Here is a 27,092-nt window from a genome sequence, read left to right as displayed (position 1 = left end):
AGAGGAGGTAGCAGTTCATTTTCACATTCACCACATATCACACACACATATGGACCGGACAGATTTAAAAAAATACAAGAAAAAAGGTTTTGTGTGGCAGGGCACCTTTAAGTAAATGTAGAAATACTGCATTACCAGTACCGGAAGCTGTGGATGAAATTAATTTTGTATTGGCGTCGCGTAATTCCGTGTGGGATGGGCCACTTAGTGGCGTGACACGGAAATAAAATATCATATCATATACCAGTAAAAGGCCTGAATTCAAAATGATAAATAAATGTATCCATCCATGTATTATTAGCAAAATGTAATCAACATGCACAACAGCTCCTTTCAAAGTGTTATGTTTTTTTAGTTATATATATATATATATATATACACTGTATATATTATTATATTATAATAATAATGTATATTATTCTGTTTTTATGACTAACAAATAGATTTTAATGTTGTAGCTTATCAATGTGGAGCTAATTGTACATACGTTATATACTACTGGGTAGATTGTAGTACTGCATCATATAAAAATATGTTTTTAAATGATTTTTTAGTTTTTTGAACCAAAGCTGTCAGATAAATGTAGTAGAGTAAAGTACAATATTTCCATCAGAGATGTAGTGGAGTAGAATTATAAAGTAGCATTACATTGTACTTAAGTACACTGACTGTTGTACCACAACTACAGCTAGTACAATGATATATTACTAATACTGTTTCAAATACTATTTCCTCGACACTGCTACTTAAAGTCACAAACTTGAACGTTGTGAGGAGCAAAGGCTTCTTCTCAGTGCCCTTTCAAAATAAGAGCCCAACAGAGTACAGATCCAGAGCAGATCTCTTCCTATCTTGTCCTAATTTCTTTTAAAGTGGATGAATATTCAGAACACAACAGAGACGGTTGATAAAACTGCTGCAACTCTGAAGTTTTATCCAAGTGCACGTATGTTTTCAGTCTCAGGGCAGCGCTGGGCTAACAAATCTGACTCTGGAGTGCATCTTTTTTGGCTTTCTCTCAACAGCAAAAACATCTTCTCTAAAAACTCCTCTCTGTCCTCTCCTTCATCTTTTTTTGCATTCTCTCCTCAGCGAAACGTCTTCTCTTCTCTCTTTCCTCTACTTCTTGTGGACAGAATTCAGCCAGGAGAAGCAGAAACTGGGCCGGCGAGGAACCTCGCCGAGGGTGAAAGACGAGGACGAGGAGGAGAGAGGAGGACCAGTCCGAGCAGGACTCCTTGTCTCAGTCTCCAGCTGGAGCAAAGAGGGACAGCACATGGACTCAGCATAAGTAAAAGTCCTGCATTGAAATGTTACTTGGGTAAAGGTATATGATTATTATCAGGAAAGTGTGCTTTAAGTATCAAAAAGTTAAAGCACTCCTTGCAGACCATGTATAGGAGATGCAGACAAAAGAAGACCTTTAATGCAAACACAACTTATCACGCAAGCATGTAGCAAAGGGGCGTAAACAGAGTTGTTAGAGCATAAAAAAATGTTATTACTAGATTAAGGTCAGGTAGTTAATATGCCATTATAAGTTTTAGTTGCTTAGTTCAACTTGATTTAAAATTAAAATCTTAAAGGTCCAGTGTGTAACGTGTCTAGTTGTTCATTATCAAAATCCTTTTTCATGAATATTTACCTCCACCATCAATTCCAAGTATTCCTATTGGCTTGAAATTTCACATTTGTGTTTGCATGAACTGGGGTAGACACTCCATATTCATGCTCCATCTTGAAATATGTTAGCCGGTAAGGGACATACAGGACATACTGCTCCATCTTTCGCGTTTTTGCTGTCACATCATGAACTCGCAGGTGCTCCTATCTCGAAAACACCACTCTTCGGGACCTTGTAGATCTTCCAGCTGTCACCCCTCTTGTAGACGTTGCACGTCTTTGTCGTGGGATGGCTCCGGTTCTCTCCGCGGCGGCTCGGCTGGTTTGGGGGCCCTCTTCCTCTTCGGTCGCTTGCCCTACTCCTACCGCATGCGATCCACCTCTGCCTCTCTGTCCTCTCCCTCCTCTCCCTCCTCTCCCCCCTCTCTCTCCTCTCTCTCCTCTCCCTCGTCCGCATCCTCTGCCTATCTCTACTGTCGTCGAATCATCGGATGATGATCTCTGACTCTGTATGCAGAGAGGAAAAAATGTCCCTGAGTCTCGACTACCTCCTATATGTTCAACATAGCAAAACATAGTGCATTGAAAGCGCCGGAGGCAAAAGCTGGATGAAGACGTGGATGACGTCTTGGCTTTTTGATGTGTGAAGGCTACCGTAGCTGTAATACCTACTTTGAACTGCGTGGCGAGAGAGAGAGAGAGTTGATTGCGATATATGATCTCAACGCTAGATGGGAGAAATTCCTACACACTGGACCTTTAAAACCTTTACTGACTTCTTGACTGATTTACTGTAATTACAAAGTAGTACCACAAGGAGCCAGCAGAGGGTAAAGTCAACCACAGATGGCTGAAGGTATGGAGCGATTATGAGAACAAGACACCCAAACTCAGTCTCAAAGAGTTTACTTTTAGTCATAATGCAACGTTTGTAATCATTAAGTCATTAAGGACATACCAGCCATAAATCTGCATTTGGTTCATGCCGGCATTTAAAAAAAGAAACATTTAAATCTGCAGCTTTGCTGTCCATTTCTTTAGTTTTTTTTTTTTTTTTTTTCAAATAAAAGCCTGGTGGAGCCAGCAGGTGTACCTGAGCTGTGCAGCAGTGAGGGTGGATGTGTCTCCTGCTGGGGTTATGTGCAAATGAAGCAGCCGATGTAAGCCCAAACCCTCTGCAGGATGACCAGGAAGGCCAACAGGTAGAAGAGCAGAGTGACAGCCTGGAGAGAGATGGATGGATGGATGGACAGAGGGAGAGAGAGAGAGAGAGAGAGAGAGAGAGAGAGAGAGGTGGATGGAGGAGATGGCAAATGATGAGATACAGACAGGAGGGACGAGACAAGTGGTCAAAGTGAAGAGAATATTGGGATGAAGGAGAGAGATGGCAAGATGATGCTGCAATAAAAAGGCAGTCATGTGGAGAAGGACGGAGGAAGAGAAGAGGACTGATTACTCTAACCAAGTGGTGGAATGTAACATTTACTCATGTACAGTACCTATTGGGCTACAGTTGGTTGTATTTTAGCAGAATACTGAAAGCAGCAGAACTGAGTACACTTTAATATCTATATTTATCGCAAGTAATATCGTTAGCATGATATTGAACATTATCTCATATTGTCCTCATATTGTGCAGCCCTAGTACCTAAGTAGGCCTACAACTATGAGGTACTTGCACTTTTCTTGAGTACTTTCTTCTCATGCCACTTTATAATTTTTTTTATTGTACTTTTTACTTCACTAGATTTATCTGACAACTTTAGTTACTTTTCTAATTAAGACTTTTGCACACAAAACATGAAAATGTTCAACTACAGCTGAAGCTATGAGTCGATTTTTATCAGTCACAGGGGGGCATTTTGCAGAACCAGTACTACTTTACAGTACATTTTGTTCATTATACTGCTTTTGAATGCTGAACTTGTACTTATATTGGGGTATTCTAGTCCTTTTGTGACAACAATTTATTTTTTATATTTTTTTTTTTCCGGATGTCATGTCTGGGGCTCCTTTGTACGATGAAACGGTTAAAGGACAAAACCGCTGGTTAGCTGCTAACGCTAGCTTTCGGGGCACATGTTAAAACGCTATTTTATAGCGCTAACAAGGCTCAAAATAGCACCACACTTCCACGGTAGCATAATGAGGGTCCCTACATGTAAACACAAGCATTGAGAACTCTGTAAGAGTACAGACAGTTTATTAAAAAGACAGATTATAAAAACAGTAGCGTTCACTATACAGGCAGGTGCCATCGTAGAAAACAGTCATGACCAGTTGAACCACGAACGCCGTGCAGCCAGTAACCAGTAACATAGCTCAAACACAGTGTTCGTGATTCGACTGCTCATGACTGTTTTCTAAGATGGCACCCGAATGTAAACATGAACGCTACAGTCTTTATAAACTGTCATTTTAATAAACTGTCTGTACACTTACAAAGTTCTCAATGCTTGTGTTAACATGTAGGGACCCTTATTATGCTACTGTTGAAGTGTGGTGATATTTTGAGCCTTGTTAGTGGTGTAGAAATAGCATTTTACCATGTGCCCCAAAAGCTAGCGTTAGCAGCTAACCAGCGGTTTGCGGTAGCTTGTTTAAAGCTAGAGACACAATCGATTAGCATGAAAACAGATCCCAGAGAACGGTCGACTCGGTACACATATGTTATTAACCCCTAGGGTCATTTAGCGCCGGAATTGTCCTTTAACTGATGCTCTTAATTGAAATGAGATTAACTTTTATTTTAGGGGTGAAATATATTTTTAAATAGTTTCCCCTTTTGTCCTTCCTTCCTTCTTCCTGTCTCGCCTTCCTTTTCTTCAACAACACAGAGACCAAAGTGGTGGTGCTGTTTCAGCCAGGTTGCAAATGTGACTCTGCAAAACCACCCCAAAACAAGAGAGGAAGAAGAGAAAAAAGAAAGAGGAAGACAATGTGGAGGTGTAGCCAGATCAGCAGGTGGGTGTAGAGTGCAATAGCCCGCTCGATGATGATGATGATGATGATGATGATAATGACGACGATGAAGGTAAAACCAGCAGACACTGACCTGGAGAGAAACAGAGGAGGTTATTTTCTCTTCAGTTTCAGCAACACTAAAGTCTTCAGGCTGCTCGCTGTTCTCTCCATCATCCTCTTTCTCTTCTGCCAACCCTGAACTACCAGCCTCAAACCCTGTGTCCCCGGCTCCCTGCGTCCAGCTGATTTTACTCTCCACACCAGGCTCTCCTGTGTCCAGGCTGACATTTTTCTGCTCAGAGCCGTCCTCCCTCATATGGACAGAATCCATTGTTTCTTTCCTTTCATCACACCGTGTGTTTCCTTCTTCCAGCCCTTCATTCATCGTCTCGACCTCTGAAGCACATTTCAGATCTAAATGATCTTCATCATGTTGCTCCGTCTCTTCTGCATCCTCTGCTCCTCCATCACTCAGCTCCAACTCGCCTTTACCCATCTCTGAGCTACCTCTCTCAACCCCAGAACCCTCACAAGTCTCCGCCGGCACCACGGATGATGGACTATCATTATCCTCAGACACACCGTCTCCGAGATCAAAACTACCGTCTGCTGGGCTGAAGCTTTTGTCCACAGCCGCGGGTAGGCACACCCAGCCCTGCATGTCCTCCTCCTCCTCCTCCTCCTCCTCCTCCTCCTCCTCCTCCTCCTCCTCCTCCTCCTCCTCAGGTTCTGGAATACCAGCGTCTCCAGCTGCCTGCCTAGTCAGCTGCAGATGGGGAGCAGGTGTTAAAGCACTGCCCAGCTCAACAGGTGCCGTCTGTGAGGGAGACTGAAGAAGAGAGAGCTGTCGGCTTTCCGACTCACGCTCAGTGGAAAGCAGGAGTGGTTGTGGTCCAGGTGAAGGTTGGTCGGGGGTAGACGTGCTCTGAGCCTGCAGTGTTTCCAGACTCCACGGATCCACAGAATGTGGTCGTACTTGGGGCTCACACACGACTTGGACTGCACCTTCCGCCTCAGCCTGGATCCCGGCCTCTGGGCGTGCTTCCCCAGCTGGCGGTGTTGAACACGTGGTCTGCTCTGCATCCAGAACCTTTGGCGGGATGTCTGCAGGGACGGGGCTAACTCTGCGCCAGCTGCTGGGTCGATACCAGCTGGGGGAAAACCTAGCAGCCATTTCCTCCTTCATCATTTCTTCTTCTTCTTCTTCTTCTTCTTCTTCTTCTTCTTCATCCTGAGTGTCATGTTTGTCCTTGGTGGCACTCTGTGCCGTCCAATCATCTGCATCGCTTACTGCCTCACACTGATATGTGAAGGAAGACAGTTAAAAAGCCAAGTATTTATTTCTCGATAGGGGTAACAAAATACATGAGATATAATGCCAAACATATCAGATATATACAGAAATACGATGTCCTGCAGCGTTTCCGCCATCTTGAATGATTTTCTTCGACTCAAGGAACCAACGTACATACGTCCTGCTGCCCTCACGCTGTCTTCACTCCGATTGGCAGTCGCTTTGTTGCATCGCTCAGCATTTGCATAAAATAGACTTCTGGTCTATTTTGGCCCTGCATTGTTCATCGCTTGCCGCTGGCAAATGGCCCCTCCAGTTGAAAATGAAATGGAGCCTGCCGCTTTGTCGCCATCTCTTGTAGCTAATGTGACTGAGGGGTTAGGCCGCTTTTGGTTTAGGTTCCTTTTAAATCAACTCTCAGAGAAAACATTTGTAGATGTACGATCATATCTCCAATAAATGTTCATACTGAACTGACTATCAGCTGTGGTTCACAGTTACGTTACTTCGTTTGTATGTCTCAAAAGACTGCGAAACCCACAGAATTTGTAGTTGGCTGCTGAACCGTTAACTTTATAAACAGTGTTTGTGTATGTACTGAACTGACAACCCAGTCTCACAGCAGTTTGTGAAATGGTCACGTTATCTAATCTATTGATTCGTATACATCTCGTTTTTTTTGTGGTGGTCAGCACGTTTTTTTAAACTAATGTATTTCAATGGGAAGCATCTGTCGTGATCACAGCACGACTACGGTAGCGAGTAGTATGAAATGCCGGTTGGTTGGTTGGGGGGATGGATGGGTCAAACAACACAGGACTTTCACCCCAGAGACCGGGGATCGTGTCCCGCTGTGTGATTTGTCCTTTCCCTGTTCTCCTTTTCCTAAACCCAACCTCCGTAGAGATGCTTCCCATTACGTGCTGACCACCACGAAAAAAAACGACATAAACGTGTCCGTGTACACGAATCAATAGATTAAAAATAACATGACTTTTTCACGAACTGCCGTGAGACCAGGTTGGAACTGAACATTAAAGGTTGAACAGGCAACAGTCTGAATTCACTACAAAAGTGACCATTTGAATGAATATTTATATCAAATATCTCAGCTCAATCGTGGAATCGCTCTCTCTTTCGGAGTCGGAAACCTATCTTTACGTTTAATATCATCAAACAAAGAAAATGTCCTCCCCTCGTCCTAAAACTGTCATAAATCCATACTAGAGTACTTCCTTGTTTTATAAATGAAGTGTTACACAAGTTGAAGCAGCCACGCTGTGTGTCTTTGAACCAATCAGACGGTGATCCCTGCAAACCCCACCCTGAAGGTTCAGGTACTACACCCAAGCAGGTACTTTTTGGGGGGTAAAATGTCCCCAGAAAGTTAGTTTGGAGCCTGGTCCTTGCGAGTCGAAACGCAACGAGTTTCTCAAAAGGTTCCTAGTTCCCGAGGAAAGTTCCTGCCTTCAAAAAAAAGGAAAAGACAAGCGAGGAATGGTTGCCTGCTGATTTATTCGTGAACACGCCAATATATTGGAGCGGGACAGCAATGTGTGCATTTTGTGTGCATCCAGTCTGTCCACTTGATTTGATTGCTTAGTCAATTAATGCCGACCGTGTATTCGCAGATGTTGAAGTTCTTGAATGCTAGCCTAGAAATCTAGACCACCCTAGCGCCAGCAAATGTAATTTGCAACCAGGTTCAGTCTAGCAACTCTCCGTTGGCTTGCGAGCTGGAAAAACCAAATTCTGGTCAGGCCAATCACAACTTCTATAGAGTCGGTTGGCTAGGCTTAACATAATGACAGCAGAGTTGCGACAGTTCGTGAATTCCCTGCTACTTGAAAACAAAGAAGATGGCTGCTGCTGCTGGTGAACAGCGGTCTTTGGAATCGGCTTTGGCCGCGACTCTGGAAGACTTGGAGTTCAGCTTTTCTTTGAGAAAAGAACAAAGAACGGCACTGAAGTCATTCTTAAAAAAAGGAAAATGTGTTCAGAGTTTAAATCTATCAGCTAGCGTTGCTCTGGTTGGTTGTAGTGCTATCCTATTGCGTGCAGAGGGAATTTGAAAGACAACCGTTTATCCCGCCCCTCGGATTGAGCCCTGCCAATGGGGAGTTCCCAAACCCAACATCTGGATGTGGGTCTGGCTTGTCAGGCTACTTGAATGCAGCACCGTGGAGGGATTTAAAAAGCTCAATGCTGTACCACGTGATGTTATTTTAACCAAATATATAAAAGTCCACAGATGACTTTGTCATGGATCTCCTGCAGTGCTTCGCTAATTTATAGTCTTTGTGAGTTGATTTTTTTTTTAAGTTTACTGAAATTGGCTGTGTAGAGAGGAGGAAATCAATCTAAAATATTTTATAAAATGTATAATTTTTCATATTTTAGAAAATGGTTTGCATTGTAACTTTAATGAGCTCAGAGTTCCTTTAAAGTATGAATGTAGAGAGAGGGGTGTGAGGGGGTGTCTGAAGATGAGCTGAAAGAAGATTCCTTTTGTCAAGATGGGGAACCATATGTAACCGATGTGTTCTGTTTGTTATATTTCACCAAAAATCCATCTTTGTTGATATATATATATTTTTTTTCATATAAATCTGGTTTTGTGTGTATTTATTTTGGGGAGATTTTATTTTGTTAATTTTATTCTGGCGGTGTGACCAGTTGCCTGTTAGTGATGTCACTTCCTGTATTCTCCTCAGTAGCGTACGCTATGGTGAGGAGAGGTAAGACAATCTGAGCGCTCTGGTTCAAAGTGACTTAAAACATGTTAAAACCGCTAAGTAGAAGTTCTTACTATACTTTAACTGTCACTAGCTTTGTTCATTGTCATGGTGATATTTGTTTGAATGTGTACATACAGTTTTATTGTGTACGGCACTTTTTGTGTGAGATGCTAGCTCACTTCTCTCAGGCTAGCTTAACGAAGAGCACACGTGTGGATTCTTATGCGCTGGTTCTTTTCTCCCTCTCATTTAAAGGTGTGCGTGTAGGAACCCAGAGCTGCTGTAATGATTTAATTGTGTGTTGTACACAGGTATGTGGGTCCTCCCCTTGTTTTTTGTGATGAAAATGTTATTCTTATACATGTAGTTTTTTTGTTTGTACATGTTTAAATTTTACATTTATTAATGAAATATAAAAATTGCCGTTGGTATGTGGGGAAATGGTTTTGATTTTATAATAACATTTTGATTATACGATCACATTGAAATGTATTTTGTTATATTATTTCAATAAGAACACTGCACATGTTATTCAGTAGCGGTACGCTATGGTGAGGAGAGGTGTGTGTGTAGGAACCCAGAGCTGCTGTACTGATTTAATTGTGTGTTGTACACAGGTATACAAAATAAACCCCCCGTCCAACTGGCAAAGCAGAAGATGTCTGTCGTCCATTACTACGCATACTGAAATTAAGGGAGTGTCAGTGCAGACCGGCTACACATAGGCAGGCTGGGGGAACTCATATTAATGTTAAAAAAACCTCATAAAGTGAAATTTTCATGCCATGGGACCTTTAAATAAAAGCTGTATTAGAGTTTCTATAGACAGCTGATACGGTACCTGTACTGTGCTCATTCCCTCCTGCTCTTCACAGACGTTTCCCTCTTTAACAGGATCAGCATGTCCCTCCGCCTCCTCTTTCTCCACCTCCTTGTTCTTCATCAGCAGGGGTGCAGCACAAAATTCTGGGCCCTGTAGAAAGGCATTCTCTATGGGCCCCTCCCCGCATCCAGAGCTATTCATTCCAGCATCTTTTTGGGCCCTCCTCACATGAGGGCCCTGGGTACTCAGTCCCATTTCCACCCCCAGTCTGACACCCCTGTTCAAGAGACCAGATCCTCCATCAGCTACGTCCGGGTCTTCAGTCTCTGGCTGCAGAAGCGCCTCTGCAGGCTCCACGGTGTAACTCACCGGGCTTGCAGTCGGTTCCTCTGGTGGGGTTATCAGCTCTGGAATTGCTTCTACACCAGGTTCCAGGTTCTGGGCCAAGGTTTCCTGATGCTGTTCTGGTTCCACGTTCTGGACAGAGGGCTCTTTGGGTTCCTCTGGCTCCAGTTCCACCTCTGCTTCTTCAGGAACCTCTTCCACAACTGCAGGGAGACAGCAACACCTGTTGAGACTCAAAGTGGCTTCTTTCTTCATTCTGCTTTATGGGACATTTCAAAGTTAAAGGTGCAATATGTAATATTGTGTGTAATACTGGCAGCTAGCGGTTAAAATAGTTACTGCAGTACAAATTCAAAATACTGGAGAGTCGTTTCCCCCGCCCCCTCCTGCCCAGACTCGAAGTTCACGGAGGTTGCCAGGCTGAGACCGCAGCATTCACAACAACGTTGCTAGATGCTTTTCTCACATAGCCAGACATTACTTCACAGCACAGCAGAGTAGCTAACGTTAGATGCTAGTCTCACATAGCCAGACATTACTCCACAGCACAGCGTAGCTAACGTTAGATTCTGGCTATATTGACAGTCATAAAAGCCTGTGCTCATTCGGGGCTCTGTAACCAACTGACAGACACACTTTTTCGGTTTAAAATTACAGTATGAACCGCTAAAAACACAACAACCTCACCGTCCTCTCCACACGCCAGTCAGGCACACTTCCTCGGCTTAGAATTACAATACGAAACGCTAAATATACCACTACCTTGCCGACGGAACACACTTCATTGGCTTAGAATTACGGCAACAATCGCTAAACACACTGCAAACTCACAGTCCTCTCTTTCCGATTTACAGCCCCCCTCTCGTGGTTTAAAATAACTCACCGTTGTCGGCTCCAGCCGCTGAAGAGGCTACATGCTGTAAACAGCCATGGGCTTGCCTGGTCCCCCGGTAACGTTAGCAGTAAGCAGGGTTAGCAAGGCAGCGTTAGCCAGGACCAGTCGGGATCACTTTACTGTCTCAATTGTTTTTGCAAGTAACCAACTCCGGTACTCTAGCTATATAATTCAATGTGAGTACACAAATGTTGAAATGACAAAAAATGCCCCTAGTAGCTGTGATAAATTAGCCTGAAGCTAATGCTTACCGGTTCAGGAGGAAATAAGCCAATTCTGCGTCCTTTTGGGCTCTAAGCTGTCTCCATCTTTCAAATACATCTCCAATATTTACCAGGGGTTGTTACGTCTCTGGTCACGCCTGTTAGAAAAATGCTGTTTTCTTTATTTTAGGTCGGGTAGAATCTATCTCTGTTGATCCTGTTCGTTTGTGTGCTGCTTTCATGGCTGTACTACCGTTACAGCTGTAGCGTGCTGGGTTTACGTTTTTACAGGTATATCTGGCAACCCAGCCTGGCTGTCAAACTGGGCCGTTGATAACAACACACAGATCAAAACATAAACATAAATTCCGTCACGGAATGTAAATTTCAAAAAGAAAAATACTGAAATTAGCATTGTTGTCAGAAAAGATAGTATTTCAGTTTAACATGTTTCCTTAATATCTGATGAGGCATTGGTGTCATTTTTGGATTTATTACAGTACAAATATTACATATTGGACCTTTAAAGACTCTGTCTCCATTCTTGTTTTACTAGATCTTAGTGCTGCGTTTGACACAATTGACCATTCAATCCTGTTACAGAGATTGGAACACTTGGTTGGCATTAAAGGAATTGCTCTGAGTTGGTTTAGGTCCTATTTCTCTGATCGATCTCAATTTGTGAATGTTAATGATAAATCCTCCAAGTACGCTAAAGTTAGCCATGGGGTTCCTCAAGGCTCAGTGCTTGGACCAATTCTATTCTCCTTATATATGCTTCCTCTAGGCAATATTATTAGAAAACACTCAATTAACTTTCACTGTTATGCGGATGACACCCAATTATACTTGTCAATCAAACCAGACGAAACCAGCCAGCTAGCTAAATTTCAAGCGTGCATTAAGGATATAAAATCCTGGATGACCTATAATTTTCTGATGTTAAACCCTAACAAAACTGAAGTTATTGTGCTGGGTCCTAAACACCTCCGAACTTCATTATCTAAAGATATAGCTACTCTGGATGGTATTGCCCTGGCCTCCAGCACCACTGTTAGAAATTTAGGAGTTATCTTTGATCAGGATATATCCTTTAACGCCAATCTAAAACAAACCTCAAGAACAGCCTTTTTTCATCTTCGTAACATTGCCAAAATTAGGAATATCCTGTCTCAAAACGACGCTGAAAAACTAGTCCATGCATTTGTTACTTCCAGGCTGCACTATTGTAATTCCTTACTGTCAGGTTGCTCAAATAAGTCTCTTAAGACTCTCTAGCTGATCCAGAATGCTGCAGCGCGTGTTCTCACAAGAACTAAGAAAAGAGATCATATTTCTCCTGTATTAGCTTCTCTGCATTGGCTTCCTGTTGAATCCAGGATTGAGTTTAAAGTCCTTCTCTTGACCTACAAAGCTCTAAATGGTCTAGCACCATCATATCTAGAAGAGCTCCTAATACCCTATTGTCCCACTAGAGCACTGCGCTCCCAGAATGCAGAGTTACTGGTGGTACCTAGAGTCTCTAAAAGTAGAATGGGAGCTAGAGCCTTCAGTTATCAGGCTCCTCTCCTATGGAACCAGCTCCCGATCTGGGTTCGGGGGGCAGAAACTGTCACCTCATTCAAGAAATGAACTTAAAACTCTCCTATTTGATAAAGCTTATAGTTAGGGAGTGAGGAGTTGCAGTGTTCACCTAACTGGCCCAACTGCTTCTCTTCATAATTGTTAGATTAATAATACATAACAAAGTAGAGGGAGGCAGGCCAGCCAAGCCAGATCCGGCAGGGGGAGAGTTCTAAGCCCGAAAAAGCTACCTCTCCTTATGACCTGTCTCTCTTAGTTACCTGTTATAGTTACGCTGTTATAGTTCTAGACTGCCGGGGGACTTCCTTCCTTTGACACACTGAGCTGCTCTCTCCTCTCCCTTTCTATTACTGTTACTATTACTATTACTATTACTATTTGTGTGCAGCCCGTCCCAGAAATGCTTGTTACTAACCCTAGCTTCTGGGGAGTTTACTCCCCGGAGTCCTTATGCTTTTTTTCCCCCAGCGTATTTCCTTGGAGAACGTTGGCACCAAGATCCTGGTTGCAGCTGTCGCCGTGGTCCTGCTGCACTCCCTGCTGAGCTCAGCGATGCCCTGCAATGTCATGCTGCGTCCTGCTGAACCCTGCAGCTTCCCGCTACATCCAGTCACTGTTCCATTATTAATGTGACTACTATCGCCACTGTTCATCACACCCCCAACCGGCTCGTCAGACACCGCCTACCAAGAGCCTGGGTCTGTCCGAGGTTTCTTCCCAAGAGGGAGTTTTTCCTCGCCACTGTCGCACTGCTTGCTCTTGAGGGAATTACTGGAATTGTTGGAATTGTTGGGGCTTTGTAAATTATAGAGTGTGGTCTAGACCTACTCTATCTGTAAAGTGTCTCGAGATAACTTATGTTATGATTTGATACTATAAATAAAATTGAATTGAATTAAAGTACTGTCCTGAAGTACAAATTCAAAGTACTTGTTCTTTTCTTGACTATTCCCATGCCATGCATCTTTATCACTGTACTCCATCTCAGAGGTATATATTGTTCTTTTTACTCCACTACATTTGTCTGACACCTTTAGTTACTTTTCATGTGTTGAGAAAATCACCATACTTCTTAGGCCTCCTGCACACTGGCTGCATTGCGTGGCGATTCTGTAGAGTGTCAGCTGCGTGGCGGCTGTGTGGCGTTTTCTACGTCTTTACACACCAGAAAGGTGTCTGACGCGGCGCTGCTGCTGCTGCTGCTAGCCTTGTCTGGACACATGGATTTTTCCCATAAACATAAACATATACTGATCTGATTACAGCAGAGACAACGTCGGCAGGATTGACGGCAAAATAGGCTCCAGAATATTTCATTGTGTATTCACAGGTGCAATATTGCAGATTTAATATTATATATTATATTGATATATTATTTTTTTAAATCACATTTATATCTGCATTTATGTCAAAACCTAGAGACTTTCAAACATCAACATGTCATTTATTAAATGACATATAAACATCTTTTCCTATTCTATTTTGTCTGGAAACGCTTCCAACATGCTGGCGTGTAGCGTGAAAAATAGGCGTCGGCCCTATTTCTAGCACGCACACGTTTTCATCGTTCGACTGGTTGAGACTGTTTTCCCAAGATGGCGCCTGCCTGTATACGTGAATGGTACAGTCTTTGTAAACTATCTTTTTAATAAACTGTCTGTAGTTCTCAATGCTTGGGTTTACATGTAGGGACCCTCATTATGCTACCGTGGAAGTGTGGTGTTATTTTGAGCCTTGTTAGTGGTGTAGAAATAGCAATTTCTTTTTATTTTACCTTCTGCCCCGATGACTAGTGTTATAAGCTAATTAGCGGTTTGCGGTGAAACTGGTCACATTGGATTAGCATGAAAACAGATCCCAGAGAACGGTCCACTCGGACCACAACAGGACTGTTTTCTGACAACATGAAAACTTTTTTAGTTATGTGGTTCTCACAGGACAGTAACTCAGTAAGACAGTAAGTTTTGTGCATTCAAGCGAGACCAATGTTACTCATTTTTCACTGCAGCTACCAACTATTTTTTGGATGAGACTGGTATACCTTGAATTAAAAAACCCAGATTCCACACTTCAGTTACACAGTGCAGACTTTACAAGCACAGTGAGCATTTGGTTTGTTTATTCCATTTTTCATCCTTAGATTTTTGCAGTCAGCTATTTATAATGCTGGAGACACAGAAAACATTTTGACAAAGTGGATATATTGTACATTTCCGTTGGTGCAAAAATAAAATGGTGTCTTGTAAAGATATAGTTTCAAAGTGGTTTCCCAGGCAGTCTCTCTTCTTACCTTTGAGGAAGTCAATGCTCTTCAGAGCTTTCTCCTGTCTGCTGAAGTCAAATCTGTAGTGGCTGAAACTCTCACAGCCTGGTTTCAGAGTCTCAGCTGGACAGGAGCCGCTGGCTGTTATCACTCTGGTGTGGGGGGGAAAAGAGTGGACGAATGAAAAGGGAGACAGGAAAGAATGACGGAGGGTGGTCCAAATCTAAAAAAACATATATATGTTCTGAAAAGAATGCATCACAGGCAACAAGCAACACCTTTCATACTCACTTTGTGATCAGCTCCTTTGAATTCTAAAGGGAGGACAAAAGAGAATTCAGAGACTCAGGTCTTACGCCATGCTGATGCTGAACAATTCTCCAACTTGCTACTACATCCAAAGGCATCTTTACAGTACTCAACATTTCAACTTAACTACACACTAATAGTAGTAGTAGTAGTTGTTTACTGTGTCTAGCCCACGTGGACCAAACAGCATTTCTCAGAAAAGAACTTCTTACATACAACATTACATTGCAAACAAAGAACTGTTCCCTTCCTCAAATACAACTCAATTTAAAAAAATAAATAAAATTATCCAACCAGAAGAACCGGATCAAAAAAGAAGAGCATTTAATTAAAAAGTGTATCATAATCTTAAAACATAAAGTAATGCAGTCCAGGATTGTACACATTGTACATTGTACATGTGAAACACACACAGACACACACACACACACACACACACACACACACAAAAAAAAAAAAAAAAAAAAAAAAAAAAAAAAAAAAAAAAAAAAAAAAAAAAAAAAAAAAAACACGCGCTCCTTTTGGTCTCCCCATCCCCCCCCCCTACACACACTCTCATCCATTACATTCCTGGGTCCATTTTCCCCACAAAGTTTCCAGACCCATTCTTTCAATATTTGTGACCCCCAAATATCCGTTTCACTAAAACATGCACACACACACACACAACACACACACACACACACACACACACACACACACACACACACACACACACACACACACACACACACACACACACACACACACACACACACACACACACCTGAACAAAAGCAACCATGTCTGGCTCCTCCATGCTGCTCACTGCTCGCTCCACCAGTTTGCTGTTGGCCACCACGCTGTCTCCATAGCAACGCATCAGCGCCTGGGCGTGGCCTGTCTTCTCTTCCTGCTCGGTGCTGATTCGCTGCGTCATCGCCTTCAATGTGATGATGATGAAGAAAGTAATCAACCACTACAACTACGAGTACTGTTACTGCTGTAGGCCTACATAAAAGTTGTACTACACAATGTACTGTATTTTCATATATTTACAATTTATCAGCATGTAAGACAAATAGTCCAATTATTATATTTGGTAATATACTCATAGCATCATAGCATATAATATGTTTTTACAAAAGTAACTAAAAATATCAGATAACTATTGGCGTAAATAACTTGTGCAGTAGAAGTATAAAGTAGCAGAAAATAGAAATACTCAAGTAAAGTACAAGTATGTCAAACTTGTAATGAAGTACACACCGTAAAGCTTTGATGTAAATTCACAGCTACAATCTCACAGTATTGTACTGTTTTAATAAGCCACTTTCTGTGAATGTTACAGATTACAGGTATTTACTGTTAACACCAATGCATCTTGGGAAGATAAAGGAAAAGGCGGGAATTACACTGCAACTAGTATATTACTGTAAATCCAAATAATACATAAAAAACTGTCTATTTAAAGTAAAATGCCTTCAAATATAAAAACAGGATGCGTACTGTAACTAAACAGTAGTTTACAGGCGAAGCTGCTGCCAGGATATTACTGTAAAGTTGTATAGAGTAGATGTACTTAGTTACATTCCACCACTGATTCTCATGAATAATACATGTGTTCATATAGTGCTGAGAAAGGAAGACAATCTGACCTTCTGTCTCTCCTCCAGGATGGAGAACACACGGCCGAACGTCTCACACACACTTTGTTTCTGAGTCTTACAGTTCTCCTGCAGAGAGAGAGCGCACACAACAACACAACGCATGCTTTAACGCTGACTGTTTTCACACTATATATGGACTACATACTGTGTGTGTGTGTACGTGACAGTAAAATAAGTTTACCCTCCTTTCGTCCTCGGGTCAAATATGACCCATTTTCTAAAAGTTTCTATATCAGAAATTTGGGTTTTTCTTTCAAACAAATTGTCCAAAAAACTTAACGTGGATGAAATACATGATCAGTTCACTGCTTTCATTGACTTTGGTTGTTTTAGTCAATTTTATAGCATTTGAAGAAAAAAACTATTGATAAAAGAAAACAAATGTTAAAGTCCCAAATGTCAAAGAAGTGACACAAATGTCAGAAAAAAGTGACACAAATGTTAAAAAAGTGACAAAAAAGTTGCACAAATGTAAAAAAATTGACAAAAATGTCAAAGAAAGTGACATAAATGTCAGAAAAAAGTGACACAAATGTTAAAAAAGTGACAAAACAGTCAAAAAAGTTGCAAAAATGTGGACAAAAATGACAAATGTAAAAGAAAATAGCTTTACAAATTTCGGAAAAAAAACACAAAAACTTCAAAAGGCTCCGAAAAAGTTGTCAAAATGTCAAAAAAGTGACACAAATGTCAGAGAAAAATGAAACAAATGTTAAAGAAAAAGTGACAAATGTCAAAAAAGTGACCAAAAAGGGACAAAACTGTCAAAAAAAAGAGACATAAATGTCAGAAAAAGTGACAAAAAAGTGACAAAAATGTCAAAAAGTGACATAAATGTCAGAAAAACTATATATGGACTTCATACTGTGTGTATGTAAAAGTAGAATAAGTTAACATATGTTTTCACACTATATATGGACTTCATACTGGCCCTCATTTATGAAACGTGCGTACGACCTAAAACAGGCGTAGGACGGGCGTACGCCGATTCCTACGCAAAGCTCGGCATTTATCAATTTGAACGTGAGCGTAGGCTGCGATAAAATCTCACGTCTGGTCTTAACTCGTGTACGCAAGTTTTGGAGTCAGTGTGGACTTGCGGTGCAGCATATAATCAGTTTAACAGGAGAAGGAGAAGTCATCAGTTGATCACTTATCAGCAATGGCAGATCTGGCTCTTTTAGAAGACCTCTATGCGCCGGTCTGCAACATTGTTTTAGCCTGTGGGGTTCTGCACAACATCGCACAGGAAGACACGGTGCCATAAATGTAGTGATGGAGCCAGATGACCCGATGCCCTGAGAGAAGTGTCCAGCCCACCCCAACTGGGGGCTATACCAAGGAGACAGGATATTATTCCTCGCTTTTAAAAGGTAGCCTATAGTGTTATGTTTGGCAATGATATTCTATACAGGAAACATGACGATGAACAACATTTTTATTTATTCTTCAGGTTTTTGTTTCTCTTTCAAGTGAATGATTTATTTCTGCCATTGACCGAGTTATTTCGGCTTGGCTTCGGAGACAGGGTCGAGGTGGTAGTCCAGCACGGGGGGGGGGGAGGACACACACTCTCCCTCAGCTGTTGCCTCGTTCTGACTCATGAAAAAAAGAAACGAGTAAAATAAAAGACACTGCATAAACTCCGGACCGCTACCGTGTGTTTATTTAAATATAAGTACACCTAGCCTAAGATATTGCAATATAAGCCTGTATTACTATTAGGACTATATATGTCAAGCATGTATAAATTAAATAAACTTCAGCTGGAGTCCGATTTCCTACGGCAACACTGTTGACTGCATCAGTGATCTCTTTTCATCCCGAATTCTTTCTACAGCCTTTAATACCAGTTTTCAGGCTGCCAAATAGTACACACGTTAGTGCAAATGAACCGGAGATATCAGGGTTTCAATCTCCACCTCTGAAAAGTGCCGCTTCTCAGCCGGATTACGTCTCGCCATGTCGTAAATTGTAGGGGCGAGGCCTCAAAACAGAGAATATATTGGGGCGTGATATTTAAATTACGATCGTTTCCAGCTGCTGCATTTATCAACGTACGACCATTCTTATGCTCTGATTGGTGTGATACAAACGTTTCATGAATCACACATGAAGCCTGTCGAGCCAGACGATTTCTGGCTCATATCTGCGCTGGTTTCTACGTTAGGTTGATAAATGAGGGCCACTGTGTGTATGTAAAAGTAGAATAAGTTAACATATGTTTTCACACTATATATGGACTTCATACTGTGTGTATGTAAAAGTAGAATAAGTTAACATGTTTTCACACTATATATGGACTTCATACTGTGTATGTAAAAGTAGAATAAGTTAACATATGTTTTCACACTATATATGGACTACATACTGTGTATGTAAAAGTAGAATAAGTTAACATATGTTTTCACACTATATATGGACTACATACTGTGTGTATGTGACAGTAGAATAAGTTAACATATGTTTTCACACTATATATGGACTACATACTGTGTGTATGTGACAGTAGAATAAGTTAACATATGGAATGATAGGAAAAAAAACTAAGTTATTACATACAGGCAGACTGTATGCAGCCTTTGCTTCTTACAACATGTACATTTGTGTTTAAAACTAAATGTCAAAAACAGATTCACCTTCTAGTTTCAGATATTATTATCTTAACAATTCACATTTCCATAATTACCAAACTAAACAGGCTGAGAATTTGTATAAAACATCCCGTGGTCTGTTTTTTATCACATTTCGGGGAGTTATCTTGTGGAATGAAAATGTACTATTAATAGATTGGGTAACACTTTACTAGGAGATATTGACATAATCGTGACGTGACACTGTCATAACTATGACATGACGCTGTCATGAATGTGTCATAAACGTTATAAACAAGTCATAAATGTTTATGACTTCTGTCGTTAAGTGTCATTTTGGTTTTTGTCATGACAAGTTGACATTGTTTGGGTTGTCTTGATTATGACAACTTGACATTAATCAAAGTCTTGGTCATGACAAGTTGACATAATGTCATCCTGGTTAATGTGAAGTTGTCTTAATAAGGACACTCCAAAGACATTTTATGTCAAGTTGTCATGACAAAGACATCCTCTGGTAATGTCATCCTGGTTAATGTCAACTTGTCATTACAAAGACATCCCAAACTAATTTAATGTCAACTTGTCATGACCAAGACAACTTCTGGTAATGTCACTTTGATTAATGTAAACTTGTCATAATCAAGACAACCCAAAGAATGTCAAATTGTCATGATAAAAACTGAATGACACTTAATGACAGAAGTCATAAACGTTTATGACTGTTTAAAAAGTTTATTACAGCGTCATGTCATAGTTATGACTGTGTCATGTCACGATTATGTCGATACCTTCAAGTAAAGTGTTACCATAGATTATTATGTCATTTTTTTAGACTTAGAAATGCCCTGCTGTCTACAACATTTGATTTGGAAAAAAAGAGATCACTTTTAGAAACTGCTGTTTAAAATAAAATGTAATTTAAATATACAAAATTACTTCTGTTACTCCGCATGTATTTCTTTCTTTTTTATTCTTAAATATAATTCTACACTTATTTTATGTGAAACATAAGGAATACGTGAGGAATGTATGGCATTATTCTATATTCTTTCAGTTTGTTCAACAATTTTTTTACCCTGACTCTGGCTCTCAGCCCAAAGTGTTTACACTTGAAGACATACATCAATAAAAATCTGTTCACAAATATGGATTTTTTTTTATAAACAAACAGGAGTGTATTTGTTGGGGACTATTTTCAGCGGTGGATTAATCCACATTTGGTGCTGTAGTGTGTATTTGTGGCAGCAGGACGGTGTGTGTGGGATTGAGTCAGAATAATACAGTGTGTGTGTGTGTGTGTGTGTGTGTGTGTGTGTGTGTGTGTGTGTGTGTGTGTGTGTGTGTGTGTGTGTGTGGTGTGTGTGTGTTATGCAGGAACAGTGCAACAGTATGGCTCATTGATGTGTTTCTATGGCACAGAGGAAGAAGATATGTCACCATTGGTTTGGATGTAAATACCTGGATTTGAAACCTAACAAAACACACACACACACACACACACACACACACACACACACACACACACACACACACACACACACACACACCTCTATGTTTCTGCACGTCTCCTCCAGCTCATTAATCATAGTCTGGACTTTGTCGTTGACCGCAGCCAGAGAGCTGACTGCTTCACTCAGCTCATCCTGACAAAGAAAAGGAAATGAACTTGTTATTGAGAGTTATGATTATTAGTCAATTAATGACAGCCTTTAGTTATCTAATGAATCTGTAATGAATGTAGCACAATTAAAAGGTGCTAGGTCTTTTTTTTTATCGGGCTAATTAAGTTAGAGACAAACCTAATTAGCACACACGCACACACGCACACGCACACACACACACACACACAAACACACACAAACACACACACACCATTCTAGTAGAGCAGTATGTACCTTGTGCTGCTGGCAGATGTCTGTCAGAGGAGCCACCTGGCAGGCCTGATGAGCCCCGAACACTTTACAGAGAGAACAGGTAGGAAGCTGACAGGTGAGACAGTAGATGTTGACCTTCTCGCCCTCATGGTCTGAACACGTCAGCTGAGCACAAGGTGGAGGAAGAGGGAGGGGGCTGCAGAGAGAGAGAGAGAAAGAAGAAACACCCCATCTGTAAACACCTGTGTGTGGAAGTGGAAGTATATTTGCTATCATAAATCTCTTCATTGTTTCTCTCTCTTCACCTTGTGGCATTGCTGTTGTTGCTGACTTCCTGTTTGTAGACGTCGATGATGTTCTCCACCAGCAGGTTCCGCTGCAGGCCGTAGACGCCGTGGCGATCCAGCACCACCTCGTGGCGGCAGGACGGACAGCGGAAACGCCCGCTGTTCACCTGCATGGTGGTGCGAGCCTGGAACAGGGACGGCTGCACACAAACAAGTATTCAGATCCTTTACTTCAGTCAGAGTACTAATACCACACTGCAAAAAGACTTGCAGTATGTAAGTATCATCAGGAAAATGTACCTGAAGTATTAAAATAAGAAAAAGTAAAATAATCTGTTTGACCCGACCTTTAAAACATGGTTGCACGGAGATTAAACATTTCAGGATAAACTGCTTCTCACTGACCGTCCAAGACTGCCTGTCAACACCCAGCAGTTGGAGTTGTCCTACAACACAGCTGCATGCTGGGATTTCAATAATTAGCAACAGTTTTAGTACCGGGGTCAGAGCTGGTTCAGGACGGGTTACTGGGCAAGAACAAGATCACAGCCAGCATGTAAAAACACACACACACACACACACACACACACACACACACACACACACACACACACACACACACACACACACACACACACACACACGTCTCTACTCTATACATCTTGGCAAAGGGATGCTGTGATACAAAAAAAGGGCCAATCCATCCATGCATGGCTAGTTCAACAGTTAAGAGATGGAAACATAAAAGAAGAGATCAGGAGAGAAAACTGAGCAGATGTGGGAAGTGATCAGAGAATTGAGAGTCGGGGGACAGCGCATAGACGAGTGAAGAAAAAGGACAGATGAGCAGAGGGACGGAGGGAAGGTTAGAGGTGTAACGCGTCCTGAAATAGTAGCCTTGATAAGCCTCAGCTGCTGCTGGGCCTGACGGAGAGATCATCTGCTAGAGAGAGAGAGAGAGAACTCATATGCTACAGCTACACTGGGACAAAGTTGGGTAACCCTTTACATGAAGGTAGCTACATAAGAGTCATGACACAAGAACCCTAACCCTAATGACACTTACTAAACAAAGTGTTATGTCGTTTGTTGTTGTTATGACTTGTTTATAATGTTTATGACACATTCATGACAATCTTATGTATGTATGTATGTATACTTTATTAATGCCTCAAGGGGAAATTACAATGTTTAACTTGTTGTTATTACACACAGGCTTGAATTACACACACATGCCCAGTACCTATACATGCACTAATGGAGAGATGTCAGAGTGAGGGAGCTGCCCATGGAGGTTCGGTGCCTTGCTCAAGAGCACCTTGGCGGTGCCCAGGCGTTGAACTGGCTGCTCTCCAGCTACCAGTCCACCACCATACTTTAGTCCGTATGGGGACTTGAACCTGCGACCCTCCGGTTCCCAACCCAAGTCCCTACTACACTACAGACTGAGCTACTGCCATCCTGTAGATACCCTCAAGTAAAGTGGAACCCAAAGTTGTAACAACGTGATGAGTTGGGTAATGATTTTGCTGTATCGTTGTACTCCTGGTGCCTTTATCACTTTATGTTTAAGTTGGTGTTTTAGGCTGAAATTATTGCAATTAACAATATAACTGTCCCTTTGAGTCAAATTTTAAAAAGATCTCCTAGTATCAGAGGAGCATGATCGGATCACCCCCTGCACCAAAGAGCACCTCCAAAACCAAGGGCTCCTTTTCTCCGTCTTACAAATATCTATTTATGTATTTATTTTTCAGACAAATTCAACTTTTGAATGAATCCCAGGATACATCTTTTGGTTATATCACTGTAACCCAGATACTGTAATAACCACGCCTCTTTATTATCATAAAACATTGTTTTTTTTTACGTTTTTTCATAAATGAACATAAAACTGATCATTACCAATCAGTCCTGCCCCTTAAGACCTTAGCTAGTGGCCGGTTAGCTCAGTTGGTTGAGCAGGCACACGTATGTGGAGGTTTATTCCTTGATGCAGAAGGTCCAGGGTTCGAGTCTGACCTGTGACAGTTTTCTGCATGTGTTCCCTCTCGCTCCCCTTTCATGTCTTTCTGTCCTATCATTAAAGGCGGAAATGCCCATAAAAATTATATATATAAAAAAAGACCTTAGCTAATGTTAGCAATTCATTGCTGTTGAACAAATAAACGCCGATTAGACAATTATGCAAATATTGTTACAGGCGTAGCAATTTTCTCCTCTGAGGTCTGAGGGCATTTTCAGATAGCTCCTTGAATTCTCCTTTTAATGCATATATCCCTGTATGTTTCATATCAAAATGTCCAGAACAAACTCAGCTTTCTGTATAGTGATGCCCAAATTTGTTCCAGAGCAATGTGTAAAGAGACAATTTGGCCCTAAAGCTAAAAGATGTTGCTCATCGCTTTTGGAAATGATTAAATCTCTGAAAATATCCCTACACTCAACTGTTTTGGTGCTTGATATGAGGTAACAAAAGTAGAGTAATATATGAATGAAATAGCAAATAAATGTCTAAAATTAAATTGTGTAACATCACTTATCAAACAGGGCTTGGACTTGAAATTGAGATTATTGTCTTAAAGCTGTATGTACATGTGTACGTTTCCCTGTTGTACTATGTGCTTTAGCAATACTACGTGAGAGACAGAGAGATGGTTTACGATGTGTTCACGGTCAGCTTGACTCTACATTGGTTTCGTCAATAGTGAAACGATTTCACAGCCATAGAAAACGATCAAAATGTTTCTAGAAACACTAGAAAACACTCCATGGGGTTTTAAGCCCTCAATGTCGACTTCCAGGCAGCGCTGCGACCGTTGACTTCAAGGCACCTAACTCTAACCCAAACCATAAACCTAACCCCTGATTTAAGTAGAGTTCTTGATAACATTGTTAGTTACACAGTGCTGCAGCAAAATGGACCTCACACACACACACACACACACACACACACACACACACACACACACACACACACACACACACACACACACACACAATCTGAACAATAGCAGTAAGTCACAGCAGGTGTACATGAGCGAACCAGTTCAACATCCACACGTCCCATTTTAGACACTGATAATCCACACTACACACACACACACGAAGCTGGGGCATGTGCGTGCGTGTGTGTGTGTGTGTGTGTGTGTGTGTGTGTGTGTATATGTTGTGAACAATGCAGTACTGGCTCATGGTATAAAACGTGTGTGATGAAAGATGAGACATACAGTACATGTATATATATACACATGTATATATATATATATATATATATATATATATACACACATGTATATATAGATATATATATATATAAGCACATGGGCAGTGACCTGGTAGAGCTCGTTGGCACACTTCCTGCACAGGTTGTGCTGGCAGGGCAGGATGACCACCGGTTTGTTGAAGAGCTCCAGACAGATGGGACAGATGAGCTGTTTCTCCAGCGTGGCCAGTGCCGCCTCCTCCCCCTCCGCCCCCCCGGCGCCCTGCAGGCAGCTCAGGTTGGCCGGCAGAGACATGGACTTCACCTCCTCCTGTTGACACCACAGCTGGTTGAATGATCTGCTGCGGTTTCTGAGGGACTGCACTGGTGCCTTTACACATTTTCTGTAAGACCCAGAACTCTAGACTGCAGACCTGTGGCCAGCCTAGTGGAAAGAGGGCGGGGCACTAATTTTGTATTTAATTCTGAGGTTCAAAAACTTCATTTTGCTGACTTTTTATGCACTCATTTGTGCTGGACTAGCTCGTCTGCTGGTATCTTAACGAGCACGCTTTTTGATGAACCCAAAATATGTACTACAATGTTGTCAAATAGCATTAGAAAATGTAGACTATTTAGCAGAGGCACCGTGGCTCCGTCCAGAGCTTAGCACCGCCCAGGATGATTGTGATTGGTTTAAAGAAATGCCAATAAACCAGAGCATGTTTTTCTCCCATCAAGGAAGCAATATTTTTTTCTCCCACTAAGGCCATGCCAAAACCCGCCCTTCAATAGCATTCACACACTACTATTGGCCAGGCGTCCATGCTTACATGTACAGGTCCTAACCCCTGACCAATCCCCTAACCCTAACATTAACCACTCGAGGTCAACTGCCTGTAGCGCTGTAGAGGAAGGACTGCGTTCCTGAGTAATAAAAAAAAGAAGTGGGTTTGCATAACATTTTATTGTCACAGTGAATTTGACTTTTGGGGCATAAATCATCTATCATCTTATCCTATTAGACGTTTGTGTGAATTGATGTGAACACTGTGACGTCACAGTGAACTTTTAACCTTTGACCACCAAAATCCAATCAGTCGATCAATGAGTCCAAATGGACGCTTGTTTTGTGTCCGTTACTCACCTTCCTCTCCATCTGCTGATGATCCACGTGTTCGAGCTGTCAGCAGTTCAGCTTCTCTCCGTCATTAAAAAAATGTTCACCTCCCGTGTCTAGGTCTTCCTGCTTAGTCAAATAATCAAATAATCATTTTGTTGAGATGTATGTGTGCAACTGTGAGCAAAAGCACCACCAACCACAGAGTCCTGCAGGACGAGCCGGCTGAACTTCTATCTCTCGGAGGTCTTCAGGGCAACTTTGTTCCGGTTTGAGATCAACAAAAAAATAGTCAGTTAAAAGCAATTATTTCTTGTAGTTTCTCAATGTTTTCCATATAGCTTTGTGTGAGTTGTACCTGCACAGAGGAGCCAGGATCGGTTTCATTTGTCCAAGATTTAATAGAGGCCTACTTTAAAACTCAGCTCTTGTGTAAGCACTGCATGAAGCTGCTGAGGGCAACGCTGGCTGTCTCAGGTTCTGGAAATACCCGAGTCACTCAGGCAGGCTTTTTGTTACCTCGGACAAACTGTTCCTGTCCAGTCATGTGGTAAAAACCAATCCACGCCAACAACGTGAAAACTCTGGGAAAGTTGAGGTCAGGAGGTCAAACCGAGTTCTATCAGTTCAGGAATAATACGTTTCCTATCCGAGGAGAGAAAACGAGGCAGTTTGGGATCTCCTCTTCAGCTCCCGGTGACACTGAGACACCAAATGTGACCGGACAGAGTCCCTCTGACGGTTCACATTCCGGTAACTCTTCCTCGCTCGCTCTTCCTCCTCTCCCTCATCCGACACTCACTCCATTCCTCTTTTTTTCCCCACGCAAGTAGCGACTACTGTTGGTCTGTTTGCAGCTCGCTCGCCATCCACAGCAATGTGTGTGTCTGAGTGAGAGGATGCATGGGGGGCTGACTTCAGTTGGGGGGACGGGGGTGAGGGGGTGTCAGGTTTCATTGCCACCCCCCCCACACACACACACACCATATCAGGCAGTGGCTGGTATGTGGACGGATTAGGAGCATGCCAGGCTGTTGCTCTTTCTACAGTTACACACTCACTCTCCTAACCCTGTAGACTTTTTTATATATTTATCAATTACCACTAGCCCCGTAGACTTTTTAAATATATATATATTTATCAATTACCACTAGCGGTGAAAAGATGAATCGATGAGTTGTCAACTATTACATTTATCGCCAACTATTTTAATAATTGGTTAATCAGTTTGAGTGAAAGTTCTCCAATTCCAGCGTGTTAAATATGAATATGTTCCTAGTTTCTTCTCTCCTCTGGGACAGTAAAATTAATATGTTTGA

The 27,092-nt window shown here is 41.8% G+C and overlaps 2 protein-coding genes across 3 annotated transcripts in view; both read right to left on the bottom strand.

The window, feature by feature from the left end:
- Window positions 1-26,669, bottom strand: trim101 (tripartite motif containing 101). Of its 2 annotated transcripts, XM_039800005.1 has the most exons (13): window positions 26,132-26,669; window positions 25,801-26,032; window positions 24,784-24,984; window positions 21,467-21,648; window positions 21,183-21,357; window positions 20,835-20,930; window positions 16,679-16,756; window positions 15,808-15,963; window positions 15,024-15,046; window positions 14,760-14,884; window positions 9,461-9,990; window positions 2,717-2,846; window positions 1-1,254 (listed from the first exon to the last, which is right to left on the bottom strand). In XM_039800005.1, exons 2-12 carry the CDS (start codon window positions 25,810-25,812, stop codon window positions 2,760-2,762), a joined length of 1,665 nt encoding a protein of 554 aa, XP_039655939.1. In that variant the 5' UTR covers window positions 25,813-26,032; window positions 26,132-26,669; the 3' UTR covers window positions 1-1,254; window positions 2,717-2,759. The 2 variants fall into 2 exon arrangements, with proteins under 2 accessions (XP_039655939.1, XP_039655938.1); XM_039800004.1 differs by having other exon boundaries at window positions 25,801-26,669.
- LOC120558777 (dnaJ homolog subfamily C member 5-like) overlaps window positions 24,567-27,092 on the bottom strand; it is a 47,296-nt gene continuing 44,770 nt past the window's right edge. Inside the window, exon 6 of the mRNA XM_039800007.1 lies at window positions 24,567-24,612. The gene's annotated coding sequence lies outside the window, so the exon portion shown is untranslated. The remainder of the gene's footprint in view (window positions 24,613-27,092) is intronic.

This window comes from Perca fluviatilis, chromosome 5, assembly GCF_010015445.1.
Source record: "Perca fluviatilis chromosome 5, GENO_Pfluv_1.0, whole genome shotgun sequence".
Lineage (NCBI taxonomy): Eukaryota > Metazoa > Chordata > Actinopteri > Perciformes > Percidae > Perca > Perca fluviatilis.
This window is presented reverse-complemented; position numbering and strand designations above follow the sequence as displayed.